This window comes from Python bivittatus, unplaced genomic scaffold (assembly GCF_059951505.1).
Source record: "Python bivittatus isolate LINGU-HERP-01145 unplaced genomic scaffold, Pbiv_v1 ctg000070_np1212, whole genome shotgun sequence".
Lineage (NCBI taxonomy): Eukaryota > Metazoa > Chordata > Lepidosauria > Squamata > Pythonidae > Python > Python bivittatus.
The window spans coordinates 35,762,766-35,779,321 of record NW_028277034.1 but is presented as its reverse complement, the minus strand read 5'-3'; the positions used below and the strand labels follow the sequence as shown (position 1 = coordinate 35,779,321).

Below are 16,556 nucleotides of genomic sequence, written 5' to 3'. Positions count from 1 at the left end.
CCGGGATCCAATCCAATAGATAGATTCATGAGCTGCACATTTTATTTAATGGATGCTTGAGAATTGGCTGCCAACTAATGATTTCCAGGTGTTGATATCCAGAGATTGCAAAAAAAGTGTACCCTGGATATGCAGTGTGGAGAAGGAAGAAAAGGAAAAGGGCCAGAATAAAAATGACGAAGACAATAGTTGTGGTGCTGGTGATGAATGATCTGAATGAAGATCAGATGGAGCCTCTTATCAAGGTGAACAAATCACATTTGAAGTAGCTTTTCACTGATGTTTGCTTGCTCTAAGTTTGCACATTATGTGTTAGTTTTATGCTGCTTGCCTCAAGTTTCAAGTTTTTGCTGCCATGCTCTACTATTAAGTAACACACATAAATAAAGTTCCTAGATAAGACCTCCCAAAAACAATTAAGTTGAATTAATTCAAAATTTATGTTAATTTTCATGCTGTTTCTATGACAAATATGGCTCTTAATTCATCCCTCTATAATTCATCTGTCTTCTGGCTCATGAGGGAAAAAAAATGAAAATCCATAGTTGGTTAATGTCCTTATTAGGACTAATCATGAGGGAACAAAAGTGTGGGTAAGCTTTCAAAATAGTCTAATCTACCCCAATTTTTCATATGAAAGGAGGACTGCCTTTGTGGAAGAAGTGTAGCTAATTCTGTTCTTCTAGGCAGAAATCAACTACCTTCAAAGAATTAAACATAAACGGAGAGAGCAAAATGGCATATGCTTAAATGCTGGAAGAGCTACAGCACTTTCTATAAATGAAATCACAATTATACCACCAAACTTGCTGTTCAACACTTATCATCACAATAACAATTAGAATATTTATTTTGGAAAACATTGCATTTTTCCAGCAAAAAACTAGCACCTTAACTTTCTTGTCCTTTCCCTCCTGCTTCTGGATCTGCTTTAGTTTGGTATCTTTTTATTCACCCATAATAATTGTTCTGTTCTTTGTATTGTCCATAATGCAAAAGCAACCTCAGTTTTATCACAAGACACAGAAAATTAATAGGAAGTGTGGATCCAGCCCTTGATAGGAATAGCAGGATAAATTCAAGTGTGCCAAATTAAATATTGGATTTTGAACATTAGTCAGTCTATGAAATAACAGGGGGACAGATAAATTAGTACTATTGGAGTAGCTTTGGGGCAGAAATAATGCCTTGTGAAATAAAGCAGGTGGTGATACTTCACTGCAGGATGTTAAGAGAACCTTTTAACATCTTTTTATCATATTTCTGACACTAGATAAAAGCTTTATTTTTAAGCACCCCTAATTAGTCTTGTGAAAGTTCCACTTTCAGCATTGGTTCTGCTGCTTTTCTACCTGTTTTTTTTATTTGCTGTTTTGTTTGTTGCATGTTTAATGAGGTATGTTATTTCTAAAGTTAGTGAAAACTTGTTCCATGTAGTTTTCTGGGCAGATATGCTTTGCCATTTCAACTTTCCTGTTTGGTGTACAGCTGTGGGATTCCCTAATGCTTTCCCATGAAATGATTATCCAGATCCAACTTTGCTTAGCTTTTCAGGTCTCACCAAAGGTATGAAGTTGAAAAAACATCCCACAAGAAGGTTATAGCAAGCTGCTCCCATATTATTGCCAAAGAAAATTACATGGGCCTATCCATATAGTCAATAGGAATCAAATTTATCTTGAGATAGTCTTTGCATTTTATTGTATTTTAATCTGATAAAGCCACCTGGAATCTTTTTAAATGCAGGTTTTTATTTATGTATTACTTTATTTAATGCAAATATTAAAATACAGAGAAAAGAGCCTTCATTGCTAAGCATATGCAGAACTGGAACACGACTCAGCCTAAGCTTAGTCTTCAGGCCCATCCCTTCCCAGAGGTGTCCCCAGAGGAGGGTCAAAAGAATCAAGATGATGGAGGCCACCATGCAATTAAAGTCCTGCCTGTTTTTTTATGTGCGTGACACATGTTAAAAAAGGGTGGGACTTTGATCACACTGTCACCTCTCTGCCATCTTGACTTTTTCATCCTATCACCCTTCAGACACCCTTGTGCCCATCTGCCCCAATAATTTATGGTCTCATTTGTTTTCCCACAGATTGTAGATACATTTTTGACAGCAGGTCTGAAAGATGTTCAAAGTTCCCATTCCATGGGTGTTATTTTTTAAAAGGCAAGCGCTATGGTTTTTAAAGAACAGAAGACTTGCAGTATTGTGAAACATCCCGCCTTCTTAACTTCAGAGAGAGAGAGGGAGATGACTGATGAGCACTTGATCACTCTTGGTACTTATTTGTTTGAGAAGGTAAAGTCTCCCTGGAGGTAAGTAGTTTTCTTGGCAACAATATAGAAGTGGTTGCCATAGTCTTCTTCCTGCACATTTTGCCATCGCAGTCTGGCGTACAGCCCTAGCATTTCTTGCTGGATTCCCATCCAAATATTATCCAGATCTGATTCTTTTTCTTTCCCCTTCAGTTTATGAGAATGATTTCTTAAACTAATATCATGATCCTACTCAGAAGCCCTATTGTATAGGTACTTGTAGGGTTGCAATCTATGCCAACCCAGTAACACACAAGTTGGTTGGATACACAAACTGCAGTTTGGCTTAGGCTCTTTTTTCAGTTGTGATTTAAAGTGTCTGTTACTATTACCTAACCATTAATGGGGCCATATAAAGCCTATCCTCATTACTGTTATATGGGTGGATGATTCTGGAGGACCTACAAACCACTAGTGAAGAAACAGCTTTACTAACCCAACAGTGTTGGGTAAATTCAGTCACTCTGATTTCTAACAGTAGTTTGTGCTTTCCCCTCTGCTGCCATCCCAGTCAGTTGTGGATTAAAAATCCCATACCTTGCTTAGTGCAGTGCATGAATACAGAACTGCTGGATAAGGTGTTCCATTTAATCTGTAATTCTAAACTTTGCTCAGATGTGAGGTGAATATGCAGTAATCTCTGCTTTAGTAGGCCAAAAGAGAAAAAGTAAGAGAAAGAAGCTCAACATGCCCATTTACTACCACAGACACATGAATATTGCATCTCTAGACATTCACTCTCACTTCCTCCTTAGTACCGTAAAGGACTTCCTTCCTTCTGCCCTCTGGATCCCTGTCTCTGTCGTGGCTGCTGGGTGACAGCACTGGCTGCCTCCCGCAAGGGGTGGGCTCCCCTTAGGCAGTTCTCGCGTGCTGAGACAAGCCCCCCGTGATGCACGTCTGCTGACTGTCACTCAGCCCATTCCAAAGGGATAAAGCTGAGTGAAGAAAGGCAGACGAGTAGACTTCCTTTGCCCCACCCTGTCCATACCGCTCCTTCTTTTTGACTGGCTCCAGCTGGATAGCTGGAGAATTACCTGTATGTGAGGCACACAGCCAGCCCTTGCTTCGCACATCAAGAAGCTTTATCTTCTTATCATGGTTTACTAATCTCACAAGTGTCAAAGCTTAGTAAATACTAAACCACTAAATCATGGTTTGCTAGGCACACTGGTTTACCCAAGATGCTAAGCCACAAGCAAGAAAAACTACATTTCTGTTTAGCACCTTGGGTGAACTCAATCCCAGAAGACCTGCTCCTGTGACATTCTATGTCAACCCAAGGAGCTTAGATTAACTCTTTCTCCCTGGTATTTTTCTGGGGGAATCACTGCTATTTAAGGAATATTAAGAGCGCAGGTTGTTTTTGAGGGGCCGATCTAATTGAGTTGGGCAATTAATGCCCTTTATAGTTTGAAAAATGTTTTATGTTTTTAACTATACAGTATTTGAAATTAAATTGGAGATTTTGTTTTTTAGCCACCTGAAATGATCTTGGCTAGTGGAACAGTGGGATATAAATCCAGCAAAGAAATACACACTGTCCTTAACTTGGCTCATTGTCTCTAGCCAATAACAGTGTGTAATGGATTTCTTCTACCTCTTTTTAAAATTGTATCAACATGCTACAGAATCTGCATTCTTGCTTGAAAATTAACTCGTTTAACACACTGAGGATTATTTCTGAGTAAAGCATGCATTTGATTCTGCTGCAGGTGAATTCCAGAGAACCACTAAATGGAATGGAGGTAGCTATTGTATTGTAATGTGAGTTTTAAAACATTAGCATTCAGCCTAAATATGTAGGTCTACTCAGATGTAAATTCCATTTATTATTGTAGGTTTTACTCCCAGGAAAGTGTGCATAATAATGTAAGTATGCATTATTATGTTTTAATCTATCTTGTTTCACACATATAGGCAGTTCCTTAGTTCATATATTAGATTACATCATAATATTGTTTGAGCCCAGTGTGATATGTGAACCTAATTATTGTGGTTTATAAACCATGATTTCTGGTATAATACTATATGTGAACCAAGCAACTCTGGCTTGTTTAACACTAGGATTAAAACCATTATTGCTTTGCTGCATGAACATAGTGGTAAATACTATGATTCTATATCCATTTATTTGGAAGTGAACATTAATAAAACTTGAAGTAGCCATGGATAAGATTGTATTGCAAGGATGAAGAATTGTTCCTCCATGGATTTCTCTGTATTTATGGTAAGTACAGAATAGTATAAATCTGAACATTCGATTTTGTGTATATCCACATATCATAAAAAAGGGAAATCTATATTTTGACCATGTTACAACTTTCCTAATCAAATGAACAATAAAATGTTTGCCTACCCCCCTTCCCCAGCGGTGTATGTATTTTTACATGGGTGGATTTGTTTCTACTCCTCAAATGCCATTGCCTTTCCACTTTACAAAAGTGCAATGCAATCAATTAAAAGTGATGCCCTGCAGAACATGCTTTGAATCATGTTAAGCTGCTTTCAGGTATCAGTGTAGCTCACTAGGAGTAACCACTTGATCCTTAACTAAAGTCACTTCCATTTCAGTATTATCCTAAGTTAAGACACAATCCTTAAACTCAAGAGTAAGGTTTAATGAGTTACTGGGACTTACTTTGGAATAAAGGGTTGCACCATTACTGAAATAAACAAGGGAAAATTTGTCTGAATCCATTTACTTTCTATCATGTAGAATTGATTTATCACAAATATTCTATCTTTCTTATGAAACAGTTCCAGGTATCTGTACTGGATTATGATTCAGGCTATTGTTAGCGCTGTCACAAACTCCTGTTTTGCTGTTAGTATAGGACTGAGATTTAGATGTTTCTAACTCTAGAGCATGCTTTATAAATAAGGAGTATTAGTAAAGTGGGTATTAGTTATGTACAAGAACTCTGGAATAAAGAGCTGGAATGGCTTAGGCTCTTAATTATATACCCAAAACTTGAAACTGATCACTATATGAAGAATTATGGATTTATCAAGCATGGAGGGCAGCCCAGAAGATCAGTCTTCAGCGTGGGAAAGACAGTACAACCCCTCACTTGCAATCTTGGATTATAGAAAAGTGTTCATTTTTTGTTTATGAAAGGACTGTCCATCAATGTAAGGGAAAGACTGAAGATTATTATTTCCTGCGGACATGGTTTAATTATTTAAGAACTAGGCTGAATAATATTCTTGAACAGCAAATGTTGTTCTTTCTATAATAAAACAATTTAAAAACAATTAACAATTGGTTTTTTTCTGCTTGATCAGGAAGTGAAAACCTTCTCCAGATGTCATCTCTATTATGTTCTCCCTGTCTACACAGTAAGGTGTACACTTCACTTAAATAAAGAAGTGAAAGTTTTACTACTGACTTAAAACAAAGGGACTACAACTACACCTTGCTTTATGCCACTTTGGATAGTTTTACACTCATGTTGGAATTAATCTCATTGATTCTAAAAAAGGCATACCTCAAAACTGATCTGTGAGGCACTGTTAGCAAAGTACATAAGTAAAAGAGAAATTCTATATTCATTAGGATTTACATCCAAGACTGTAGGCAAAGAACATCGACTAAAGCAGTCACAACTCAGAAATAATGTTCAGCCTGTTAGCAAAGCCACAGATAGCCACAATTGCATCTCATGAAAAATTATATATTTTTATTTATATATGTTTTATTTTTAAGAACCACCTCCCTGCTCTCTGACTGTAAATACATACTAGAATAAACTCTGTAAAATATACAAAAATATATCTGTGTCTCTTCCCCCTTCCCTCATTTCTTACAAAAAAAGTTATTTCCTTTACAATAAATAAAAGCAAAAGTGTGTGGCTAATTACAGTTTATGCTCTCTTTGATGTTTTTCTGTCTGTATTTTTAGTCTATTGAAAGGATAAAGGCATTTCCCAGCCATCAGAGGTGGAGATAAATAATGCATAAGAGACTCTCCTCTTCAGGTTCAGCCCGGTCCATCCCATCCTACTTCACCCCACCCCATTCTATATTCTCTACCCACCCACCCCCCACCCCCCACCCACCCCTGTTAGAATAGAGTTCACCCTACATTTCCACGCTTGCATTCAATCAGGGTAATGCCTACAAATTATGCAGCGCCTCCTAACTCGATCTAAACAAGCAAATCAACGGATAAACAAAACCACCCTCCAATTTTTCACTTTCTCTCCTTTTCACTCTGCATAAATCATAGGAGACAGCTGGCTAGGAGAGGGAGAGCTAAGAGAAAGAGGTATGTATGTCACTGTGAGCGGGGGAGGCAGAGAGAGAAAACGAACAAAAGACGTGGTGGGAAAGTGCACATCGCAGTGACAGAAAGTTTGGTTTGACAGGTGTGATTCCCACAGCCGCTGGGCTGGCAATGGGAAACAAGCAGACGCCACCAGGGCCAGGCACCGCTGAAGTCGGACGGACACTGCTGGGGAGAGGAAGACACGCAGAGCGGAAGGCCCGCGGAGGGCTGCAGCCAGGCGTCCCAGGCATCAGGCGCTCCACCGGGATCCGCCTCAAGCGCTGCTTGCTGCGCACCCCAGCCCGGTCCGGTAAAACCGGCTGAGCTTTTCCGGGAGTCGAATCGTGGGGTCGCTGCTGCTGGCCGGCTACGGTTAGCCTAACCACTCTCCGGCCCACCCGGGAAGGGACGGGTGGGAAGCGAGCGGGCGTCAGATTAAGTCTCTGGACAGCACGTAGCCGGCATTTTCCGGGGGCCAGAAGTCCAACTCCGAGGCGGAGCTGCCCGGGCTGGAGGGCGACAAAGTGCAGCTGTAAGCGGAGGAGCTGGCCGAAGGAGCGGGGCTGGTGGTGCAGCTCCAGGAGCTCGAGGAGGAGGCGGGAGAAATGCCGTGGCCGTCGCCGCCGCTTATACTGCCCAGCACTGCTTCCGAGAAGGCGGCGGCGGCGGCGGCGGCGGCGGCGGCGGCAGCTCCGCCGCCTCCGCAATGGTCGGCCAAGCGGAGCGTCTCGGTGAGCGCCCAGATGTAGTTGTGAGCGAAGCGCAGCGTCTCGATCTTAGTCAGTTTTGCGTCCTCCGGGAAAGTGGGCAGCACCTCCCGCAGGGCATCCAGCGCCGCGTTCAGATTGTGCATCCGGTTCCGCTCGCGGTTATTGGCCTTCAGGCGGCGGCTCTTCTTGAGCCGCTGGACCGTCTCGGCCGTCTTGGTGAGGCGGGAGGCGTTTCGCGCCCGGCCGGAGCGCCTCTTACAGTCGTGCCGTCTCAAGCCGAGATGGGGCAGGCGCGCGTGCTCCGCCGCTTTCACGGCCGCCTCGGGCGCTGAAACCGAGGGCGACAGGAGGTGGGACGGCTCTTCTTCCTCGTCGTCCTCCCCCTCGGAGCCCGACGAGAAAGGCGCGAGGGAGGAAGAGGAAGAAAGAGGAGGAGGAGGAGGAGGAGGAGGAGGAGGCACGGACCGGGTGTCAAGGAGCCCTTCTTCCTCCTTCACTTCCAGGGTCTCCGGTTTCACGAACATCCTGTAAGAACACAAAACCAGAGAAGCGGTCACCTCGAGGAAAGGCAGTTGGAGCTTCTCGGGGAGCATCCCTTCGCACCCCACCCGAAGCGCTCCAAGGAGGCAGGCGCGTGTAGGAGTGCACCCGGGCGCGGCTGGGTCAGTTTCGCTCTTCTTACAACGGAAAGCTGGTGGCGCGTCTCGCTCGAGAGTCCTGTCCACATCTACCATACGCCCGTGCGAAACTCTTCCATAGCATTCATAGTATAGACATCAACGCCACAGCCAAGGTAGCGACGACGCACAGCCACGCACACGCACACACAGAGCTAAGCTTCAGAGTCCGCGGACTCCTGAGCGCTTTAAAGTCTCCCGTCCAACTCTCGGGGTCTTCGGACGGATCACTTTGGGAACACGAACCACTCCCCTGCCTCGGATTTGCTTGCAAGGTTTAAGGTCACGAGCATGAGCTAACCAAAGAGGCGCCTCGCTTTCCAGCCACCCCGCTCGGCAAGGCATTGCAGAAATCAGCGCGGGTTGTCTTTGGAGCGAGCCGCGCCTCGCCTCGCCTCGCCTCGCCTTCCCCGCAGTATCCGTGGCCAGGAGGGGAGGCAGAGGGAGCCACTGCGATTGCGCCTAAGCGCTAAACGGGAGTTTTGGCTGCAGCCCGAAAAGCGCCTTCAGCCAACCAAGTCCGCTTCAAAGAAATGGAAAAGAGAGAGGGGGAATCGGAAACTTACTTGGCTCTCTTAGAGGTAACCGAATTGTTTTTCACTCGGCCCCCTTTTTTTTTGCCCGAAGACGTGGCTGGCTGCTGCTGCCTCGTTCCGCACCGCCCCTTGGGGCAACCTTCAGGTTCAGCTTGGCCCCACGCCGCTCCCTCCCTGTTGCTGGAGAAGGTCCCACCGTCGCTGGGTGTTGGTGTGGGTCCAGGGCCCCTTGCCGGGAGGGGGGCAATGTCTTTGAAGAGCTGGTTGTATGGCCGTCGCTGCTGGCCTGCGTGTGTGTAAGAAACAGGACAACTCGGTGGGGAGAGCTGCTGGCACGCGCCTGGACCCTCTAGTTAAAGCGAAGCTGCTTGTGTTTCTGTGGCTGTGTGTCTGGCACACGACTCTACTTAAAACCCCTTATATACCCCATGGAAAACAATCAAATGTACCCCCGGGGCCTCCTTGGCTCTCCCCCTCCCCAGGTTTAGCTTTCCTTTTCATTTCATTATCATCACTCATCTCTTCTCTTTCTTTTTTTGGGGGGGGGTGCTCCTCTTCCCCTCCCTCCTCCTTCCTTTTATCAGATCCTCCGAAAGTGTGTGGGCAACCAGGACAATTCTGGGGTGTGATTGGTGCCTTGCGCTCGGCTGGAGCGTGCCGCTAATTTATTAATGAATGGGGGTCGCGAGGCGCAGCTGGCCAATCAGAGCGTCCCGCTAGCCACGCGCGCTGGAACCAGCTTCCTTTCGACAACTCATTAGGCCCGAGGGCTGCGGCAGGGGAGAGGAAGAGGGTCTGTCCCACAGCCTTTGCTCACCATCACGCCAAGCATGGCTCTGCAAGCCCAGGCAGGAGGGGCACCTCACCACGCTCGGTTCTGCTTACCTTTTCAAACGGGGAGAAAGGAGAGTGTGCCAGAAACGAAGCCAGGGGTTGGTGAAGAGGCAGCTGATCAAAGCTAAAAAAGAGGCCCAGGGTCATGATGTTTAACAGTAGGGTTTAGGCAAGTTGCATTTGTGCATTAAGAGGGGTGTTGAGTCTCTTCCATCCCAGTGTGTCTCCCTGATGTCACACGTTTAGAAAATGAGCTTCTCTTAGAGAGAGGGAATAGGTTGCCCCACAGACTGGTAGATGCCCAGCCCCATTGGTGCTCCTCTCACTTAAACTTCAGCTCATCTGTGGCTGGCTTCACTTGTGGTGTTAAGCCATAAGTGGTGTCCAATTTGGCTTGTGTCAGTCTAGCAACTGGGATTTCTCCGCCATAGTCTTAGCATGGTAGGTGGCTATCAGAGCAGTGTGGATTATGAGAGGCATATAGGTTCAGAATGGGACACAAAAACCAGGGTGAAGCTGATTACTTATTTAAAAAAAGACTGAATTTAGAGGGGAAAGAGAATATTTAGGGGGCATCTGTCACCTAACCTCTCAGTTTCAAGGCTAAACATCATAAAAGTGGAAGGCTTCCCTGGAAGGAAAGTTGGGAGATTTTCTATGCGGTGCTTAGAACATTTTAAAACAGCTTCCTTATTGTTTCTCCAAGTTATGTGCATTACCTCCACAAATAATGTTTCTTCTGATTTAAATATCATCATGCTATCCTTTCTGATTAGTGGAGGAAAGTCAGCTTCCCAGCTGCTTACTTCAGATGTAAGTGCATACTGCCTTTGTACAATATGCAGATAATCCAGTTATTCTTCTGCCACAGCCCTTTCTATTCATAGTTCCTAGGTCACCAATGCCTTGTTCATTATTTTCTCTTTAGATTTATGACTTGATGTATGATCAGTATTGATACACTGCCCTTTTAAAGGAAAAGGAAATGTTCTAATACTTCTCAGAGTGGAAGAAGGAAAATGGTAGCAGAGCAGAGAAAGATTTATTTTGCTAAAATGTAAACTGGCAAGATTTTCTTTAGAACATGTCAGTTTCATCAAAGAGCAGAAAAGTAGAGTTAGAAAACTGAAACTGGCAAGTCCTTTCTTTCCGCCCCTTCTCCCTGTAGAAAAAATAAGCTAAAATAGGGGAAATAGTGTGACTATGGAAAAAATGGTGGACAGAAGGCTAATCATGTGATTGAGGAAGAACTCCACTGTTTATAGGTGGTAAAAATGCAGAAAGACTGGAACTTTCCTACATGGACATTAGTTTATTTAAAAAACAGATATAAGCATATTTAAAATATTTTTGTCTGTCTTTTTGTCTGATTTTCCATCCATCCATCCATCCATCCATCCATCCATCCATCCATCCATCCATCCATCCAATTTGTCACCGCCCATCTCGTGAAGTGACTTTTGTCTGCATCAACATAACATTACTGGAAACAGGCTTGAATCACTGCTAGTGGCATCTGAGAAAAATCACAGTACCGTATGGTGTAGCATGTTTCATGAAACTGGTCACCAAGTTCAACAGGATTCCTCTCTTCAATGATCACTACTTCTGTTCTCACATCCTGTTATACTAGGATTGCTAAGTCATGGTTGGTTAAAAATGAGGTTGTGGTGTGTATATAAGGCTAACTGGATTTCAGAAGAAGGCTGCTGAAGCCTTATTGTATGGATATTTACTTGGAAGCAAATTCTTTGTTCAAAGCAAGCCTGCCACAATTTCACTAACAAACAAACAAACAAATCCTTTAATTAGGCTGCAGCCCTTCTTGGAAGTAAACATATATAATACTGAAGTGATTTGAATAGGACTTTTTTTTGAATAAACATATATAGGATTGGTCTAATAGGCACATTCAAAACATTTCACAGTGCATCAAGTTCACTCGAGATAGGAGTTTTCTAGTTCCTAGGGAAGTATATCTAGAAATGTGTCTTGGAGAAAGGAGGAAAAAAGAATTCTTGGTTGGTTTGTATGATTTGACTCTCAATGTTAGAGACGCTTGGTAGCGACATTATAGTCAATGAAATTTATTCTTGAGAAAATAGCTTTAGGCTTTTAAGTGGAACCCAAAGAAAACAGTACTTTTCTCATACAGTTAAATGAAAATCTGGAAATGAAAAGAAGACCAAAATCTTTGGAATGCTTACTTGTCTGGTAATATATATTCAGGATCTAGAGCGGCCTATACTTTTGTCCACTGTGGCAAACCTACAGTTTTTTGGCCCTTTAAAGACTAACAGAATTCTAGAACATTAGCTTTTGTAAACAGATGGATTTTCCTTCTGTCTTAAGCTGTAAAGAAGTATTGTTAGGCCCTTTTTTCACATGATGATTATTTGGGCATCATCAGAACATGCTCCAAAAAAAAAACTGCTGTTGGGCTCCCTGGTAACAGGATGTTGGCCTAAACAATCTGATTATCATTTGTTTAAGTAGTTTTCTTGCTAAAGCCACCATGCACCCCCCCCCATCCCTCTTCCTCTTTCCCTTTTCAAGAAGCTGTGTTCAGATGGACAGACCAAACTTGATCAGTCATTGATACGATCCCTAGGAAAATCCTGAATTTTAGAAAGGCAGGGAATACATACCACTGACTATTCATTACCCAGTCATCACCCAAAATATTCTACCACTCTTATTTTGAGATAGCAAGTGTACAGTTATACTAAGAATTCCTAGTGAAAAAAGGCTCTCGGTCTTTAAGGCACCACAAAATCCTTTGATAATCAGGAAGATAGTATAAACATTAGACGTTCTATGATTTCCTAAAATACTAGGAAAATTAATGTTAAGGGGAAAAACTTTCTGATGGTGTGATCAGTTTGACAATGTAATGGAAGTAATTATCAGTGAGCTGATAGGCCCACTTTGCTGGAGGTGTTAAGAGACAGTTGTTGAGGGTGCTTTAAATTGGATTCTGTGAGCAGTGGGTGAACTCAACAGTTTAACTGGCCCTTTCCAAGTTTATGATTGCATGATTCTATAAGCAAGTGAGAAATCACTCTCCCACTCTCCTCGAATACCTTTTTCTTCTTCCCCATCCTTTCTGTATTTATTTATTTTGTTCTGCTATTGATTAATATCACACCCTGAGACTCACCCCAACAGAACTATTTCAGCTCTAATAGACTGCTTGTTTTATTCGGGCATTTTGGCTCAGGTGTCTGACTGGGAAACAGCTCATAGTCTTGAAGAAGTGAGACACTGCCTTGATATTCAGGAATCTTTCTTGGAATCCTTCTGCTGAAGTGCCTTGCATTACTTGACTCCCTTATGTTGAGAGATGGCAAAATAGTTTTCCCCCTTTCCCCACCCCCTTCTTTTAGTTTAGTTCAGTTTAGTTTAGTCTTGCCTCTGCGATGCACCAAAATCTATGATGTGGTGTTCTCATAAAAGATTTTCCCACTAACAGTTCAGTGTACCATTTAGCCCTCAATCTAGTGATTGTTTATTACTAATGGTTGGATGCCACTATAAATTAGACTGTCCATATTGTGCCTTCTATCCAGTGTTTACCACACCTTGTTAAGTAGGGGCCTTGTCCTCAGGCTTGGGCACCTTTCAGATCAATGACTGTATGCCCCCAGTCAGCGACAGGGGCATGGCTGTACATTCCCACATTCCCAAGCACTCCTCTAGCTACAGATCACTAACTTGGCCTCCCAAAAGAGATGGTGAAGCATTATGGTGTTTCCCTTTTGCTGTAATGGTATTCTGACAATTTATGCAGGAAAAATATCTTTAAATCCTGGCAGGATCAAGATAGGCACTCAAGAGGGAACACTAGTATTGCTAGGGCATCCTGGAGCAGATATAAATGACAAATGAGGAAATGGCTATTAGCTGTACCCATTGCCACTCTTTCTTGGCTCACATGGTTATTTTTAAAGCAATGTCAAAAGGAAAGGGGAGAGAATAGGCAGTGAGGGATTACAGACTGACAGATTCCAGGTCAAAACCACTTGGAGGAGAAACATTGACCTGGGCCAAACAACCAAGCATCTGCCTCTTCCTAACGGACTTTCCTTTCCTGTACAGCAGGGTCCCTCAACCTAAGCAACTTTAAGATGGGTGGACTTCAACTCCCAGAACCCTGCTGTACGGCACTCCAAGTTGCTGGGCCTGGTGACCAGTCCTAAAGGTCAACAGGCTCTGTCTTTCTGATCCAGGGCCGGGGAGCCTCATCAAATGTGCTGCCTTGGACAGCTAAAAGCAAAGGAGGCTGCATCTACTAGCATGGCAGGAGAATGGCCAGCCCTGGCAAGTGAATAAACCACCCACTGAAGCGAGAGTGTGGAGAGATTCTTCTTTGCTATGGTTTGAGAGGCTGTTGTCTGCTTTCAGGGAACAGCTTTTGTATTGCAAAGCCTGGATTGTATTAAAGCAATTTTCTGATTTGCCAAATTTTCTCACACTTTCAGCCCATTTTTTTAAAAAATCACAACTTATCAACCATACCACTTTTACACAGCAATAGCAACATTACAAAAGGAGAAAAGAAGGGACTTACTTTTCTTCCTCTGAAAGGCTGCAAAGTATCAGTCCCATACCCCTCACCATGTGTTTGATTTCAGCTTCCAAGGTTGCATGAATTTAGCCACTTAAATTTGTAAACCAATTTTAGTTTCAGTGATGAACCCAACTAGTTAAAGATGGCTTGGCAAGATGCACTCAGCCTCTCCTCCATTAATGAAGTGAATTTATACATGTGCAACCCAGACAATGAAAGTTATATTCCAAATAAATTGCCCCACTCCATTCATTTCAGTGAGACTGAAACAGCATACTCCTGTTTGATTTACCTCTATAATATCCAGTTATTCTTTCCATTACATCCATCTGAGCACTTTATTTGTTCATTTATATTTGAATTGAATAATCCTATGTGTTGTTTACAACTGAAATTCTATGACTTGCATTTGAAATTAATTTGATAAAGCATACAGAAATTACCTTTGCACATGATTCATTCAGCACAAAGCACATGTAGTCTTTTTTTATTATTTTATTATTTATTTATTTATATTTCAAATTTAGTTACCACCCATCTCAGAGCGCAACTCTTTCTTGAGACAGTTTTAACTTCTTACTGCATCAAATATCTTGTCATTATTTTGACTTCCTTCAGACAGATTTATTCCCAGACACATAGATATACACAACTTTTTCTATTGGTGGCCTAAAATGACCAGAAATGCCTTTTCATTGACCTAATTATCAATTACAGAACTTGTTTAAAATCAAAAAGTATGTGATGACAGCAGGTTACATAGCCATGCCAGAAAACTGCAGGTTGGATCCAAAACCTTTTGAAAAGGTCTGTTTCACATAAGACTAACTCTAGAGCCTTAATGTTTATGAGCAATTAATTCTATTCTTTTAAATGGCAACTGACTTCTAAGGAATAATCCTGGGTTTCAAATGGATAATCTTAGTTTTTTTTTTTAGGAGCTTAAAATGCATTTTAACAGAAAAGTTCATTTCATTTAGTTAAATGGGATTTATCTTCTGAGTTGAGAACTCCTTTGACATGTAGGGCTTACTTCCAAGTAAGGTTTGTAGAACAATTGCCTGGATCTGTCCTGTTTCTCTTGGCCATTTCTTCACTAATAACTTAGACATCACCCAACCATCTTGTAAGGATATGAAGTTTGTCATGATTCCTCATCTGCACAGTGTCTGGATGACATTGTACATCCTAGTGAGGAAACAGCCCAAGTAGAACTCAGTCACATCAAAGCATGGATGGTTTAATCACTGTTTGTTGACTAAGCCACAATGTCTTCATTTCACACACAAACCATATTTACAAGCCACAATGGCTGGCTTCACACAACACTAATACAAACCAAAGCAACCACATTATGCTTTAGCATGTTGTGTGAACCCACCCTAAACTGGGGAAACGTTTCTATTATAGGTTGCGTGGACCAACGGGAAAGGGCGGCCTTCTTGCTCCTCAACCCCTACAGGCTTGGTTCCTAGACAGCCAGCGCGAGGTAGGGTTACTTTTCTTTTCCCCAGGAATTGCTTATCCACCTCACCTAATTTGCCCACCGTTCTGATCAGGAAAATGGAGGGGAGGGGAAATGTCTTATTTTTCGTCCCTCCTTATTTTGAAGCCCAGCAGGAGCGAGGACAAACCGGGGCGACGCCGCCTTCCCTCGGCGGGCAGTCGAGAGCGCTTGTGTGGTCCACTAAGTGCGTCCCGGTGAAATGAGGCTGAACTGTTATGCAAAGGGGTGGCACTGGCTGGGGTGGGGGCCGAAGGCCTGAGATCCCTGCCCGGCCCGGGACCCGATCGGTCCAGCAAGGGTCAAACTGTTCAACCGCAGCCCTTTTCGCGCGGCTCAATCCTCCTTTAGGAGAACAATGAAAGGCCAAAGCAGGCAGGGATCAAGAAACGAGGAAAACGTCAATGATTTAAGGGAAAGGGCAGGGAGCGGGCAGGATCGGCCAGGGGACTTGGCGAGAGGCCTTTGTGATGCTTAAGACGCCTGAACGCTGGGGCGACCTCTCGGAGGCCCAGAAATTTCAGGGGAAAGGCCGGCTGGCGCAAGGGAAGGCGACTGGGCTGGCTCAGGCCGACCGCCCAAGTTGCGCCAGCCAGCAGGACGCCGCCAGGTTTCCAGCAAGAGACGTGGCGAGAAGGAGGCTTGCTGCGCGGTGGGACGCTCAGGTTAGGTCCCGGGGTCAGGGCGAGGATTTACCTCGGCGGAAGGAGCAACAGCGCCCGTCCTCCCCTCCCAATTTACACAGCGGGGCGGGCGGGGCGGGGCTGGCCTGGGTGGAGGGAGCGGCTGTTATACTTTGAACGACCTGACTGATGCAGAGAGATTCCGTCCATAACTCGCGCTAAGCCAGTAAGCCTGGTTGCGAGCAAAGTGACGGTGTTTACATCACGTGCTAAGTAAAGATACAGTCCAATCATGTTTTGGTTTAATGCGATCTATGAACCCAACCACGGCCCGTATGTTAAAGCAGTACATTCAGAATTAGTTACTTGATCTCCACAAAGGTGCATTCAGGTCAAACTTGAGATTTGGCAGATCCATGGATTTACCAGTGCAGTTTTCTGGGGAACAATATCGTAGTGATTTCCCACTTTCTTTTTCTGAGGTGATCTTTCAACTTCTCCATCCTGTC

At 43.5% G+C, this 16,556-nt stretch overlaps 1 protein-coding gene across 1 annotated transcript; it reads right to left on the bottom strand.

Annotated features, from left to right (window-relative positions):
* Window positions 1-6,956: 6,956 nt before the first annotated feature.
* On the bottom strand, window positions 6,957-8,324 carry NEUROG2 (neurogenin 2). Its single transcript, XM_088133267.1, is given in 3 exon segments — window positions 6,957-7,729; window positions 7,731-7,764; window positions 7,767-8,324. Coding segments are annotated over 3 exon segments (1,011 nt in total). The 5' UTR covers window positions 8,038-8,324; the 3' UTR covers window positions 6,957-7,023.
* Between the last annotated feature and the right edge of the window lie 8,232 nt (window positions 8,325-16,556).